The sequence below is a fragment of the Oncorhynchus keta genome, chromosome 17 (assembly GCF_023373465.1).
Source record: "Oncorhynchus keta strain PuntledgeMale-10-30-2019 chromosome 17, Oket_V2, whole genome shotgun sequence".
Taxonomy (NCBI): domain Eukaryota; kingdom Metazoa; phylum Chordata; class Actinopteri; order Salmoniformes; family Salmonidae; genus Oncorhynchus; species Oncorhynchus keta.
Genome location: NC_068437.1, coordinates 51,457,137 through 51,473,237, shown reverse-complemented (window position 1 = coordinate 51,473,237; position 16,101 = coordinate 51,457,137). Strand labels below are relative to the sequence as shown.

At 40.8% G+C, this 16,101-nt stretch overlaps 1 protein-coding gene across 1 annotated transcript; it reads left to right on the top strand.

The window, feature by feature from the left end:
* Positions 1-7,944: 7,944 nt before the first annotated feature.
* Positions 7,945-14,547, top strand: LOC118396005 (ankyrin repeat and SOCS box protein 13-like). The gene is made up of 6 exons (XM_052466445.1): positions 7,945-8,119; positions 10,230-10,429; positions 10,827-10,977; positions 11,256-11,390; positions 11,703-11,894; positions 12,896-14,547. The coding sequence occupies exons 1-6, from the start codon at positions 8,077-8,079 to the stop codon at positions 13,057-13,059; spliced, it is 885 nt and encodes a 294-aa protein (XP_052322405.1). The 5' UTR covers positions 7,945-8,076; the 3' UTR covers positions 13,060-14,547.
* Positions 14,548-16,101: the final 1,554 nt, after the last annotated feature.

Sequence of the window (16,101 nt, the reverse complement as noted above, 5' to 3'; positions counted from 1 at the left end):
AACCCCAGACTGTTCTCTCTGCTATCGTACGGCAAGCAGTACCAATGCACCAAGTCTGGAACCAACATTACCCTGAACAGCTTCCACCCCCAAGCCATCAGACTTCTAAACAATACTGCTAAATAGCCAATGAAATGGCTACCCAGACAACCTGCATTTACTTTTTTTTTCGCACAACTCTCTTGCACTGACACTATGCACACACTGGACTCTTTATACGCACGCACACACGCACGCACGCACGCACACACACACACACACACACACACACACACACACACACACACACACACACACACACACACACACACACACACACACATGACATGCACACACATGCATTCTGACCACACACACCACACACACACTTTCACGCTCCCCACATCCTGTTGCCTATTCACTTTACATTTTACTTGACTTTACATTTTTTGTTGCCTGAATTTAAAATGGATTCAATTTAGATTTTTTGTCACTGGCCTACAACACAATACTCCATAATGTCAAAGTGGAATAATGTTGTTCAATTTTTTTTAATAACAAATTAATTAAAAATGTAAAGCTGCAATGTCTTGAGTTAATAAGTATTCAACTCCTTTGTTATAAAAAGCCTAAATAAGTTTAGGAGTCGTTATTTGCTTAATAAAGTCACATTGACAAGAGTAGTAGATTAAGGCCTATCTCTCTGTGTGACATTTTAAAAACACAACTTGCATACGCCCACGCACAAACAGTCATGAATAAGTTTCACTTTCACTTTCACACGCACACACACACACACACACACACACACACACACACACACACACACACACACACACACATGGAGCACAAAGAAGAATGAACTCTGAGAGGGAATTGGTATTTATTAAAGAAAATAAGAAAAATATCAAAAAGGAATGAATCGGGAGTGGCATTTATTAAAATAATGATTAAAGGCTAAGTATGTTACATGTTAAATGTTGGAAAAGGGGGGTAATATACTATGGAAGATATTCAAGGGTCATTAGAGGAATGCAGTAAATTGTTAACAGTTTTATAATGTTGTTTAGCTTAGAGGAACAAGACCTTAGGGGCCCATTGGAGGGTAATAATGAAATGTTATAATGTTGTTTGCTTTAAGGTACGATGCGTATAGACTATATTTGTTAAGCTTAAGCCATCATTGTAAATAAGAACGTGTTCTTAACTGACTTGCCCAGTTAAATAAAGGTGCAAAGAAGAGAGGAAAATATGAACAAGGCCTCAGGAGGTTCATATTGAAATGTTATAATGATGAAAGGTTGTAATGATGAAATGTTGTAATGATGAAAGGTTGTAATGATGAAATGTTGTAATGATGAAATGATGAGCCTAATGGTTAGAGTGTTGGGCCAGTAACCCAAAGGTTGCTAGAGCGAATCTCCGAGCTGACAAGGTAAAAATCTGTTGTTCTGCCCCTGAACATGCAACAGCCCCAAAACATCACTGCTCTAGAGGAGATCTGCATGGAGGAATGGGCCAAAATACCAGCAACAGTGTGTGAAAACCTTGTGAAAACGTTTGACCTCTGTCATAGCCAACAAAGGGTATACAACAAAGTATTGAGATAAACTTTTGTTATTGACCAAATACTTATATTCCACCATAATTTGCAAATAAATTAATTAAAAATCCTACAATGTGATTTTCTGGATTTTTCCCCTAATTTTGTCTGTCATAGTGGAAGTGTACCTATGAGGAAAATTACAGGCCTCTCTCATCTTTTTAAGTGGGAGAACTTGCATAATTGGTGTCTGACTAAATGCTTTTTTGCCCCACTGTAGCTGAAATAACAGTTTGATAAATGGAACTCGAAAACACTGAATTGAGAGTAATTTGAGTAAATAGGGGAAAGCCGGTATTATTTATTTTTGGGTGATTTAAATATTTTTTTTGTCTGCTGATAGTTGCTTCAGGGTTATTGAGTCTAGGAAGGCTGTAGTACCAATCCAACTGTTATTTAATTCTTATTTATGTACATTTTCATAGAAACTATATATTTTTTCTTAATAGCTTTGTTGTTTCTAATTAAAGCATTTGTATCCTTATCTTTTAAAATGATAACTGGTTTGGCGTGTATTCTTTTTGTGATGGCTGCGAGGTGATAACCAGGTTTATTTGCCATTAAACAGTATGCTTTATTTGAGTTGCACATGTAGTTGTTAGCTCACTTCAAAAGGTAGAAGATCATATTCCTGGTTAATTTCACAAATTGCATTTTCTTCTATACCTTGTAAAGATTTTTATGGGCTAAGAGTGTGATTTATTTATATTTTTCTATAATTTCAATTTCCAACTCAGATGTAAGTTTAACAGAGTATGAGATTATCATTGCCATAATGTACGCATTAAAAACATCCCAAATTATGTTGGGGTCGGCTTTTCTCTGTCCTGTATGTCTACATTTGTATTGGTAAAGGTTTTAATTATACATTTCGGGTCTTGAAGATGCATTCTCCATTTTCTATTGTTAGGTGTATTTTCTGTTTGTGTATTTAAGCATGATACAGGAGAATGATCCAATATCACTTTATCATGGATTTTTGAACCCAGTATATTGTTGAGTGCATTTTTGGAAATAAAAATTTAGTCAATTCTTGAATAGCTTACTTTGAGAAAAAAATGAGTAGTACTTTGTAGTTGGGTATCTCCAGGGGTCCTGTAAAATATTTGTAGAGATGACATATTTCTTCCTCTTAGGAGGCTCCTTGAATTTCCCGGTTTTATTGCTATGTCTGTCTAACTTGCCGAATGTCTGATTTATGTCGCCTGCTAAAATAAGAATTAATGTCTGGGTTTGATTTAATATAGCTTGAATTCTGTCTGAAAACACCGCATACAATGAAATCAATGTGTATTTTTCACCATGAAAGGTACAGTTGTGGCCAAAGGTTTTGAGAATGACACAAATATTAATTTTCACAGTCTGCTGCCTCAGTTTGTATGATGGCAATTTGCATATACTCCAGTATGTTATGAAGAGTGATCAGATGAATTGCAATTAATTGCAAAGTCCCTCTTTGCCATGCAAATGAACTGAATCCCCCAAAAACATTTCCACTGCATTTCAGCCCTGCCACAAAAGGACCAGCTGACATCATGTTAGTGATTCTCTCGTTAACCCAGGTGTGAGTGTTGACAATGACAAGGCTGGAGATCACTCTGTCATGCTGATTGAGTTTGAATAACAGACTGGAAGCTTCAAAAGGAGGGTGGTGCTTGGAATCATTGTTCTTCCTCTGTCAGCCACGGTTACCTGCAAGGAAACACGTGCCGTCATCAATGCTTTGCACAAAAAGGGCTTCACAGGCAAGGATATTGCTGCCAGTAACATTGCACCTAAATCAACCATTTATTGGATCATCAAGAACTTGAAGGAGAGCGGTTCAATTGTTGTGAAGAAGGCTTCAGGGCGCAGATCCTTCTGTAGCTCAGTTGGTAGAGCATGGCGCTTGTAACGCCAGGGTAGTGGGTTCGATCCCCGGGACCACCCATACGTAGAATGTATGCACACATGACTGTAAGTCGCTTTGGATAAAAGCGTCTGCTAAATGGCATATATTATTATTTATATTATCCTATGGCATCAATCCAAATCCTCTGGTGATATACCCACTTCAAGTTCCTCTATCAGTTTGACCACGTAACTGGAAAGTTCTGGTAAGGACAATATTGTCATGTTTTTACGTCTCATTCTATTTTCTTGCTGATCCAATTCCTCTTCTAAAGTTTGTTTCCAAAAGACACATTTTTGTTGTCTTATTCCTTCAAGCGTACGTTTTGTTTGTGCATCTCTCAAAGACTGCAGTGTATAAAGTAAGAAAATCTGCTGTCTCACCCACTGTCACCAAGGGAGCAACCCAAGGCTCGATCCTAGGCCTCACGCTCTTCTCAATTTACATCAACAACATAGCGCAGGTAGTAGGAATCTCTCTCATCCATTTATATGCAGATGATAGTCTTATACTCAGCTGGCTCCTCCCCGGATTGAGTGTTAAATCTACAACAAAGCTTTCTTAGTGTCCAACAGGCTTTCTCTACCCTTAACCTTGTTCTGAACACCTCCAAAACAAAGGTCATGTGGTTTGGTAAGAAGAATGCCACTCTCCCCACAGGTGTGATTACTACCTCTGAGGGTTTAGAGCTTGAGGTAGTCACCTCATCCAAGTTCTTGGGAGTACGGCTAGACGGTACACTGTCCTTCTCTCAGCACATAGCCTGCAACTTTGACATAATCACCCCTCTTTCACCCCAGCTGCTAAACTAACCCTGATTCAGATGACCATCCTACCCATGCTAGATTATGGAGACATAATTTATAGATCGGCAGGTAAGGGTGCCCTCCAGCGGCTAGATGTTCTTTACCTTTCGGTCATCAGATTTTCCACCAAAGCTCCTTATAGGATACAACACTGCACTCTATACTCCTCTATAAACTGGTCATCTCTGTATACCCATCGCAAGACCCACTGGTTGATGCTTATTGATAAAACCCTCTTAGGCCTCACTCCCCCCTATCTGAGATGTCTACTGAAGCCCTCATCCTCCACATACAACACCCGTTCTGCCAGTCACATTCTCTTAAAGGTCCCCAAAGCACACGCATCCCTGAGTCTCTCGTCTTTTCAGTTCGCTGCAGCTAGCGCCTGGAACGAGCTGCAGCGAACGGCTTTAATGAAGTGGCAGCTGTAAGCGTGTCAATGTTGCCATATTCTAGGACCGGTAGAAATATTGACTGAATGATCTGCTTTCTACTATTAAGTGAGAAGCATTACCCTTTTCTATAGAAGAAGCTATAGAAAGATAGAAGATTTTCATTCACATCTTCTTACTTAAATTCATCTGTTTTTTTTTTAAAGGACAACTTATCATCTAAATGCCAAGATATTTGTAAGTAGGGATACGATCAATATGGGCACCGTTTAAGGTACAGATGCTTAAATATTTTAAGTAATTTTTATGCTCTCTAGAAAACAACACATACTTGCTTTTTCTCACATTCAATACTAATTTAAGATCAATAATGGTATTTTGTGAAACAATGAAAGCAGACTGTAGGTCAGATAGAGCCTGGTCGACAGTAGGGGCAATAGAATACACAACAGCATCGTCCACACACAGGTGCAGTTTAAAAAAAATCACAGACAAACAAATATTGTTCATGTATTTGCTATTTTATCAGGATCCCCAGTAGCTGTTGCAAAAGCAGCAGCTACTCTTCCTGGGGTCCACATGAAACATGACATAATACAGAACATCAATAGACAACAACAGCTTGAGGACAGGCACATGTAGCCTACATATCAATGCATACAGACAAACTATCTACAGTGACTTGCGAAAGTATTCGGCCCCCTTGAACTTTGCGACCTTTTGCCACATTTCAGGCTTCAAACATAAAGATATAAAACTGTATTTTTTGTGAAGAAACAACAACAAGTGGGACACAATCATGAAGTGGAACAACATTTATTGGATATTTCAAACTTTTTTAACAAATCAAAAACTGAAAAATTGGGCGTGCAAAATTATTCAGCCCCCTTAATTAAGTTAATACTTTGTAGCGCCACCTTTTGCTGCGATTACAGCTGTAAGTCGCTTGGGGTATGTCTCTATCAGTTTTGCACATCGAGAGACTGACATTTTTTCCCCATTCCTCCTTGCAAAACAGCTCGAGCTCAGGGAGGTTGGATGGAGAGCATTTGTGAACAGCAGTTTTCAGTTCTTTCCACAGATTCTCGATTGGATTCAGGTCTGGACTTTGACTTGGCCATTCTAACACCTGGATATGTTTATTTTTGAACCATTCCATTGTAGATGTTGCTTTATGTTTTGGATCATTGTCTTGTTGGAAGACAAATCTCCGTCCCAGTCTCAGGTCTTTTGCAGACTCCATCAGGTTTTCTTCCAGAATGGTCCTGTATTTGGCTCCATCCATCTTCCCATCAATTTTAACCATCTTCCCTGTCCCTGCTGAAGAAAAGCCCAAACCATGATGCTGCCACCACCATGTTTGACAGTGGGGATGGGGTGTTCAGGGTGTTGCTTTTACGCCAAACATAACATTTTGCATTGTTGCCAAAAAGTTCAATTTTGGTTTCATCTGACCAGAGCACCTTCTTCCACATGTTTGGTGTGTCTCCCAGGTGGCTTGTGGCAAACTTTAAACAACACTTTTTATGGATATCTTTAAGAAATGGCTTTCTTCTTGCCACTCTTCCATAAAGGCCAGATTTGTGCAATATACGACTGATTGTTGTCCTATGGACAGAGTCTCCCACCTCAGCTGTAGATCTCTGCAGTTCATCCAGAGTGATCATGGGCCTCTTGGCTGCATCTCTGATCAGTCTTCTCCTTGTATGAGCTGAAAGTTTAGAGGGACGGCCAGGTCTTGGTAGATTTGCAGTGGTCTGATACTCCTTCCATTTCAATATTATCGCTTGCACAGTGCTCCTTGGGATGTTTAAAGCTTGGGAAATATTTTGTATCCAAATCTGGCTTTAAACTTCTTCACAACAGTATCTCGGACCTGCCTGGTGTGTTCCTTGTTCTTCATGATGCTCTCTGCGCTTTTAACGGACCTCTGAGACTATCACAGTGCAGGTGCATTTATACGGAGACTTGATTACACACAGGTGGATTATATTAATCATCATTAGTCATTTAGGTCAACATTGGATCATTCAGAGATCCTCACTGAACTTCTGGAGAGAGTTTGCTGCACTGAAAGTAAAGGGGCTGAATAATTTTGCACGCCCAATTTTTCAGTTTTTGATTTGTTAAAAAAGTTTGAAATATCCAATAAATGTCATTCCACTTCATGATTGTGTCCCACTTGTTGATTCTTCACAAAAAAATACAGTTTTATATCTTTATGTTTGAAGCTTGAAATGTGGCAAAAGGTCGCAAAGTTCAAGGGGGCCGAATACTTTCGCAAGGCACTGTAGGTCAAATAGGGGAGAGGCATTGTGCCGTGAGGTGTTGCTTTATCTGTTTTTTGAAACCAGGTTTGCTGTTTATTTGAGCAATATGAGATGGAAGGAAGTTACATGCAGTAAGGGCTCTATATAATACTGTATGCTAATTTGTTCTGGATATGAGGACTGTGAAAAGACCCCTGGTGGCATGTCTGGTGGGGTAAGTGTGAGTGGAACTGGTCTTCCATGCCTCTGCAGTAACTGGATGTTCAACTTTCTTTCAAGTTGATCCATGTTAGAACCAGAACCAAATATTAAGAAAAATATATATTTCTGTCTGGAACCATCATTCATTGCAACCTGGTCTCAGAGCATCTCATATTATTATGTATGCAAATCTGGACACTCCTTTTAGAATATGTTACATTTCATATGGTTACATGAGACAGACGGTTACTTAAGACAGAAAACGAAAGCAGGGGTGGATGGGTAGGCGTATAATGCAAACGTCTAGCAACTCAAAGGTTGCGAGTTTGAATCTCATCACGGACAACTTTGGCTTTTTAGCTAATTAGCAACTTTTCAACAACATACTACTTTTTAGCTACTTTGCAACTACTTCCCCTTCCCCTAACCATAAACCTTTTAGCTAACACTTCCCCTAACGGTGACCGTAACACTTTAACCTAACTCCTAACCTTAACCCCTAACCCCTAGCTAATGTTAGCCAGCTAGCTAACGTTAACCACTTAGCTAGAATTTGTAACATATCATACGTTTAGAGAATTGCTAACATATTGTACATTTAGCAAATTCGTAAAATATAATATGAATTGTAATTCATAACATATCATATGAAATGGTTAATGGACAACCAGAAATGAATTACATACCATAAGAAACGTAACATCAAATTAAGTGTCTCATACAGGATAATATGAAATACTCTTGAGACCAGGTTACAACAAACTACATATCCCACAAGCCATTGATGTTCTTTTTAGTTCTGTGTGCTTCTAATTTAAGCCATCATCCACCACTATCAACAACGTTACTGCAGTAATGCTTCACTGGTCTTCTCTGCGTTTTAAAATGCATCAATTTATTCTGCAAGACTAGAGGATATAATATCGATAGCTAAATGGAGATTACTCGTGCCAGACCATCGCTGTTTGGAGATATAGGTGAGTTGTTTTATTTGTGTCTCGCCTGTCTGAAAGTTCAAAGAGGCTAATGCTCATGACGTAAACAACATGAATGCTTAACCCACAATCAAAATTATAGTAAAATATTTGTCATGCCTCTCCCTTGTTGAGTATTTTATTTAGCTGGCTTATTCAGGCCTAATATTAGAAAACGTTCTGCTCTTCCTTGTTTTACTGACCTAATTTGAGACCATCCAGCTAAGCTTGTTATAACAAGCTAGAGACCAGTGTATTAGAGCATGTACTATTTTGTGGGCTACGTAGGTAACCTGGGTGATCCTTATATAACATACATTCGCTGTATCTAGCTTTTTTGCCGACCAGATCATTAATCTAGCCAATGTTGTCTAGATGTAATATACATTTAGGTTAGGCATGTCACCAACCATCACATAGACAGACAGCGGACGTCAGCAGCGGGTAAGCCTCGTAGGGAGGGAGGTGCGGGTTTATGACAGGATTCACGTGTCGTGAGAGCGGTGTCTTGGACCAATGATTTATTGCTCTGGAGCCTACAAAGGGTTTCAGCGAGAACTCAACATCTAGCACCGTGTTTTTTCACTGATTGACATGGACTGAAATAGTTGCCGTTACTCATTTTCGGTGCCTCTAGTATTTATATTTAGGTGCAGGAGCTCCACAATACGTTCGAGCTCATATTTATATTCGGAACAAGAGCTGAAGCGTTAGAAAGTGTGAGGTACCGGTGTTGTGCTGAACTTCACCCCCCTGCCAGAACCCCACCCCCCTTGCACACACTCAATGCTTCATTGTTGCGACTTGCTTGGTAGTTGAGATTTCTGTTCTTCTCTCCGTTGTTAGTTTAGCCTACATTTCACTGATTTTAGTAGCAGAAATCATTTTTTATTTGTTTCCTTCAAGGCAGTTGTCAATGATCACGTTAGGCTTTGTTTCATTTTTTTTATGGCGGTTTGATCGCGGGGGAAGCACTAGTAATGTTTACAGTTTTCGGTTTGGCTATTTGTTTTAAGTGTATTAATCTATAAATCAATCTCTTTCCCAAAATTCGTAATCTCTGCCATGTATTATTCGACTGGTAGTTGTTCTGAAATATCTATTGCTTGCCTACATTTCACTCCCTCTGTGTTTAATATAACACACACACACATTCATTATACATTTCGGGTTGCCTATCCCGACGTGAAGTTTGTTCTATAGAAAGTATTTGACTCTAAGTGCCACAGAAATTATTTGACTCTAGCCGCAAAATTAAGGAAATTAGAAGGGAGGGGGTGCTTCGGCAAGGCCATTATCTTGGCGCTTGCAACGCCAGGGTAGTGGGTTCGATTCCCGGGACCACCCATACGTAGAATGTATGCACACATGACTGTAAGTCGCTTTGGATAAAAGCGTCTGCTAAATGGCATATATTATTATTATTATTATTATTATATTATAAAGTAGTAAAAAGTTTACTATTTGGTCCCATATTCCTAGCACGCAAGGACCACATCAAGCTTGTGACTTTACAAACTTGTTGGATGCATTTGGTGTTTGTTTTGGTTGTGTTTCAGATTAATTAGTGCCCAATAGAAATGAATGGTAAATAATGTGTTGTGTCATTTCGAGTCACGTTTTTATTGTAAATAAGAATAGAATATGTTTCTAAACACTTCTACATTAATGTGGATTCTACCATGATTACAGTTAGTCATGAAGGAATCGTGAATAATGATGAGTGAGAAAGTTACAGGCACACAAATATCATACCGCCCAAGACATGCTAACCTCTCACCATTACAATAACATGGGAGGCTAGCATTTTTTTTTTGGGGGGTTGTGTATGATGTTTTGTCCGTCTAACTTTCGCATTCATCATTATTCATGATTCATTCAGGATTATCCGTAATCATGGTAGCATCCACATTAATGCAGAAGTGTTTTAAAAACATATTCTATTCTTATTTACAATAAAAGTGACTCCAAAATGATTTCCCATTCATTTCTATTGGACAAAGTGCCAAAATGGTGGAGTCATAACAACAAAACATGTTTTACTGTCCCAATACTTTTGGACCTCAGCGTATATCGGAATTCATTGGTTTTCTCCCTCCCTCCCGGCCTGCAGCTCATGGCCTGGGTTTCTGGACAGACCGTTCGGCGGTACACGAGGCAGCAGCCCAGGGAAAGGCTCTTCAGCTACAGAAGCTGATCCAGGGAGGGGCAGCAGTTAACTTAGTGGCTGTGGACTCCATAACCCCCCTCCACGAGGCCTGCATACAGGGACAAACACAGTGTGTCCGGTTGCTGCTGGACGCTGGTGCTCACGTGAGTCAGAGGGCTATTTTTCTCTTGTGATAGGTCTGTCGGTAATGGTACTACTGCTGAATCTGGATTGGGGGGGGGGATCCTTAGGGTGGTGACTTCTCTGCAGTAACCCCTACATGCAAACAACTGTGACTGTTTCTGTGAGGGCCGGGAGACATTTGAACAGAAGCCAAATTCAGAATTTGAGGGGGAGCTAGTCCCTGGGAGCCTGTCCCTGGGAGCCTAAGGGTTTTTAGATTTGAAATTTCACATTGATTTGTTATACGACTGTTCTAAAATGGACCATCAATAGTTCAGATTCTCTATTTAAGGATTCTTGAAAGGTATCAGTGAACATTTTAAAAATTGAGGTGCTGTAATGTTGATTTGTGTGTGCCTGCCTGTCTGTCTCACTCAGGTGGATGCGCGGAACATTGACGGCAGTACCCCTCTGTGCGATGCCTGCGCTGCGGGCAGCCTGGAGTGTGTGAAACTACTCATACAACATGGGGCTACGGTCAACCCTCCACTGTTCACCTTCTCACCCCTCCACGAGGCCTGCATGGGGGGTACATGTTCATGTTGTGAGAGGGGGCGAGGGCGCGGCAGTCACACAGTATAAAGAACACACACATACCCTGGGATCTGCATTGTTTGCTGTTTGGTGGTTTTAGGCTGGGTTTCTGTATAGCACTGTGACATCGGCTGATGTAAAAAAAAAAAAGTAAAAAAAAAGAAAGAAGCTTTCTAAAAACATTTTGATTCATTGATATTGTGTAGTTAATCCCCCTCAATACCCAAGTGTCGAACTATGACTGACGTGGGTGTGTGTGTGTGTGTGTTACAGGTAACTCTGACTGCGTTCAGCTCATGATAGACGTGGGAGCTCTGATGGAGGCCCATGACTGCCACTTCGGGACACCGTTACATGTAGCGTGTGCCAGACAACACTTTGACTGCGCCAAGGTCCTCCTCAATGCAGGTGGGTGGACCACATTGTGGTAACATTATTTCAAAATGTTGTTTTGCTCCTGATCATTCAAAGACTATTAATGGGACTGTGCTCTCTCAAGTAAATAAGTACCTAACCTAACCTTTAAAAAAAAAGGTGAAATTTGAGATATTGAGAAACTTCAGACGTACATTTGAAGCATTACATCAATTCAAACCATAACCAGATCTTGACATTTTGCCGTTAAAACAATGTCCTGTACTTTTTTGATGCAGATTATAGTTTTCAGAACGTGCCTCGACCACTTCCCTTTAACATCAAACCTTTTCATCTTCTCCAAAGGGGCGAACGTGAACGCTGCCAAGCTCCACGAGACGGCGCTCCATCACGCAGCCAAAGTAAAGAACGTGGATCTGATCGAGCTGCTGATTGAGTTCGGTGGGAACATATATGCCAGGGACAACCTGGGCAAAAAGCCCATCAACTACACAAGTCAAGGTTCTCCCACCAATATCTGCCTAGAGTTCTATGAAAGTAAGTATTTTATTCATGCCACGTAGGTAGAAAAGACTGGAAAAGTGTAGAGATTATGACCTTCAAAGAGAGATTTTCACACTACTGAGCAGAGCTGAGCTGCAGTTGTTATGCATCCACCATAGTTGTTATGCATCCACCATAGTTGTTATGCATCCACCGTAGTTGTTATGCATCCACCGTAGTTGTTATGCATCCACCGTAGTTGTTATGCATCCACCATAGTTGTTATGCATCCACCATAGTTGTTATGCATCCACCGTAGTTGTTATGCATCCACCGTAGTTGTTATGCATCCACCGTAGTTGTTATGCATCCACCGTAGTTGTTATGCATCCACCGTAGTTGTTATGCATCCACCGTAGTTGTTATGCATCCACCGTAGTTGTTATGCATCCACCGTAGTTGTTATGCATCCACCGTAGTTGTTATGCATCCACCGTAGTTGTTATGCATCCACCGTAGTTGTTATGCATCCGCCGTAGTTGTTATGCATCCGCCGTAGTTGTTATGCATCCGCCGTAGTTGTTATGCATCCGCCGTAGTTGTTATGCATCCACCGTAGTTGTTATGCATCCACCGTAGTTGTTATGCATCCACCGTAGTTGTTATGCATCCACCGTAGTTGTTATGCATCCACCGTAGTTGTTATGCATCCACCGTGTTATGCATTGTTATGCATCCACCGTAGTTGTTATGCATCCACCGTAGTTGTTATGCATCCACCGTAGTTGTTATGCATCCACCGTAGTTGTTATGCATCCACCGTAGTTGTTATGCATCCACCGTAGTTGTTATGCATCCACCGTAGTTGTTATGCATCCACCGTAGTTGTTATGCATCCACCGTAGTTGCTGGAACCATGCTGGAGAGGACAATATGAAAATAAAATATTTAAGGAAATATTAGAACCTCACAATGCAGTTCAGGTTGGCAGCACAGTGTGAAAAGGGTTAATATAATATAATTATCTCAACGGACATGTTTTCGTTCTTTCCCAGATACTCCCCTCAGTCTACAACAGATCAGCAGGATAGCTCTGAGAACAGCACTGGGCAGAAGAGCCCTGGACGACGTGTCCAAACTGGGCTTGCCCAATCGCATCACCTGCTACCTCTCATATCAGCCACCACCAGATCTGGACTTGGACTTTGACTACTTCTAACAAGCCCCATCCTACTTCTAACAAGCCCCATCCTACTTCTAACAAGCCCCATCCTACTTCTAACAAGCCCCATCCTACTTCTAACAAGCCCCATCCTACTTCTAACAAGCCCCATCCTACTTCTAACAAGCCCCATCCCACTTCTAACAAGCCCCATCCCACTTCTAACAAGCCCCATCCCACTTCTAACAAGCCCCATCCTACTTCTAACAAGCCCCATCCCACTTCTAACAAGCCCCATCTCACTTCTAACAAGCCCCATCCTACTTCTAACAAGCCCCATCCTACTTCTAACAAGCCCCATCCTACTTCTAACAAGCCCCATCCTACTTCTAACAAGCCCCATCCTACTTCTAACAAGCCCCATCCTACTTCTAACAAGCCCCATCCTACTTCTAACAAGCCCCATCCTACTTCTAACAAGCCCCATCCCACTTCTAACAAGCCCCATACTTTTTACGAGTCTGTTTTGTCTTGTGCCGAACGATTTCACCACATAGGAATAAGCCTGGTCCCAGGTCTGTTTGTGTTCTTGTCAATGCCAACTCATTGTTATGCTGACATTGTTCAACTAATTAGCATAACAATGGCTGATTGCACAAACAGACTGGCACTCAGACGAGATGGGAATGAAGATGCAGGGTAGCCTGGTTCCAGATCTGTTTGCGCGTTCTTGCCAACTCCTATTGTCATTGTCAGGCTAAAAACACATTGACAACGACTATAGGAGTTGTTTATACAATTACAAACAGATCTGGGATCAGGCTAGAAGCAAGAGAGCCCAAACTCATTTGTCTGAGTTAAGGTTTCAGTTAAACTACAATGAAAAGTAGGGATATGATGTGACAGGTGTCAGCTAGCTATGCTCGAAAGACTGAGGGCGATACTCAAATCTGTATCACCGAAGGGTTATATTTCTATCCACCTGTAAAGGTAATTTCTGATTGAGCCGAGATATGCAGTGTTCACCTTAAATGCAGTCTCTACGATACGGATTGAATCTAGGCCTAAGCGTTCCCACTAACCATAGTCTTATGCTTGTACCCAGATCTATTTGTCCTGCTTTATGTTTGGGATGTTGTGCCTTGCCAACTGCAAGACGGCACAAACAGATCTGGGACCAGGCTAGTCTGTCCAACCTTTCTGAATTCTTAAATCTTTTAGCTAAGCTTTTAGGATTGTGTAATTATGTGTAAATATCAAACATGTATGTTTATTTTGAATGTGTATATAAACTATGTAAATAATACAAATTATTTGATTTATGTAAATTCCATGAATACTGTATATGTCTTTTGAATTCATAAGTGTTGCATTTTGTCTTCTTCTGTATGGTTGGAGTGTTAGAAATGAGGGTGTTGTCGCAGGGGTCAAGTGCACACCCCTTGAAATGAATTTATCATATTAATTGATTGTATTGTTCTTAATACTTTTTACTCTTCCATTGTTGCTTTACTGAAAATAAATTATGCACAGTACCAGTCAAAAGTTTGGACACACCTACTCATTCAAGAGTTTTTCTTTGTTTTTACTATTTTCTACATTGTAGAATAATAGTGAAGACATCAAAACTATGAAATAACACATATAGAATCATGTAGTAACCAAACAAGTGTTCAACAAGTCTAAATATATTTTCTAATCTTCAAAGTAGCCACCCTTTGCCTTTATGACAGCTTTGCACACTCTTGGCATTCTCTCAACCAGCTTCTCTCACCTGGAATGCATTTCAATTAACAGGAGTGCCTTGTTAAATGTTAATTTGTGGAATTTCTTTCCTTGTTAATGCGTTTGAGCCAATAAGTTGCGCTGTGACCAGGTAGGTGTGGTATACAGAACATAGCCCTATTTGGCAAGAATAGTTCAAATAAGCAAATAAATGTAAGACATGAAGGTCAGTCAATCCGGAAAATGTCAAGAACTTTGAAATTTTCTTCAAGTGCAGTTGCAAAAACCATCAAGCGCTATGATGAAACTGACTCTCACGAGGACCGCCATAGGAAAGGAAGACCCAGAGTTACCTCTGCTGCAGAGGATAGGTTCATTAGAGTTAACTGGCTGTCATGAGGACCGCCATAGGAAAGGAAGACCCAGAGTTACCTCTGCTGCAGAGGATAGGTTCATTAGAGTTAACTGGCTGTCATGAGGACCGCCACAGGACAGGAAGACCCAGAGTTACCTCTGCTGCAGAGGATACGTTCATTAGAGTTAACTGGCTGTCATGAGGACCGCCACAGGAAAGGAAGACCCAGAGTTACCTCTGCTGCAGAGGATAGGTTCATTAGAGTTAACTGGCTGTCATGAGGACCGCCACAGGACAGGAAGACCCAGAGTTACCTCTGCTGCAGAGGATAGGTTCATTAGAGTTAACTGGCTGTCATGAGGACCGCCACAGGAAAGGGAGACCCAGAGTTACCTCTGCTGCAGAGGATACGTTCATTAGTTACCAGCCTCAGAAATTGCAGCCCAAATATATACCACATTATTCTGCAGTGATACGCCTTCTCATCTGGTTTGCGCTTTGTGGGACTATAATTTGTTTTTCAACAGGACAATGACTCAACACCCCTCCAGGCTATGTAAGGGCTATTTGACCAAGGAGAGTGATGGAGTGCTGCATCAGATGACTTGGCCTCCACAATCACCCGACCTCAACCCAATTGAGATGGTTTGGGATGACTTGGACCGCAGAGTGAAGGAAAAGCAGCCAACAAGCATATGTGGGAACTCCTTCAAGACGGTTGGAAAATCATTCCAGGTGAAGCTGGTTGAGAGAATGCCAAGTGTGCAAAGCTGTCATCAAGGCAAAGAGCCTCTACTTTGAAGGATCTCAAATATAAAATATATTTTGATTTGTTTAACACTTTTTCAGTTACTACATGATTCTATGTGTTATTTCATAGCTTTGATGTCTTCGCTATTACTCCATGTAGGAAATATGTAAAAATAAAAACCCTTGAATGAGTAGGTGTGCCCAAACTTTAAACTGGTACTGTATATTGTGTTATATGTTGGAACATGTTAACCGAGCACCAAGCAGTG

Coding starts and splice junctions, on each gene's coding strand:
- LOC118396005 (XM_052466445.1), top strand. CDS start 8,077: ATGGAGATTACTCGTGCCAGACCATCGCTGTTTGGAGATATAG. Junction 10,978..11,255: donor CCACGAGGCCTGCATGGGGG/GTACATGTTCAT, acceptor TGTGTGTTACAG/GTAACTCTGACTGCGTTCAG. Junction 11,391..11,702: donor CAAGGTCCTCCTCAATGCAG/GTGGGTGGACCA, acceptor TCTTCTCCAAAG/GGGCGAACGTGAACGCTGCC.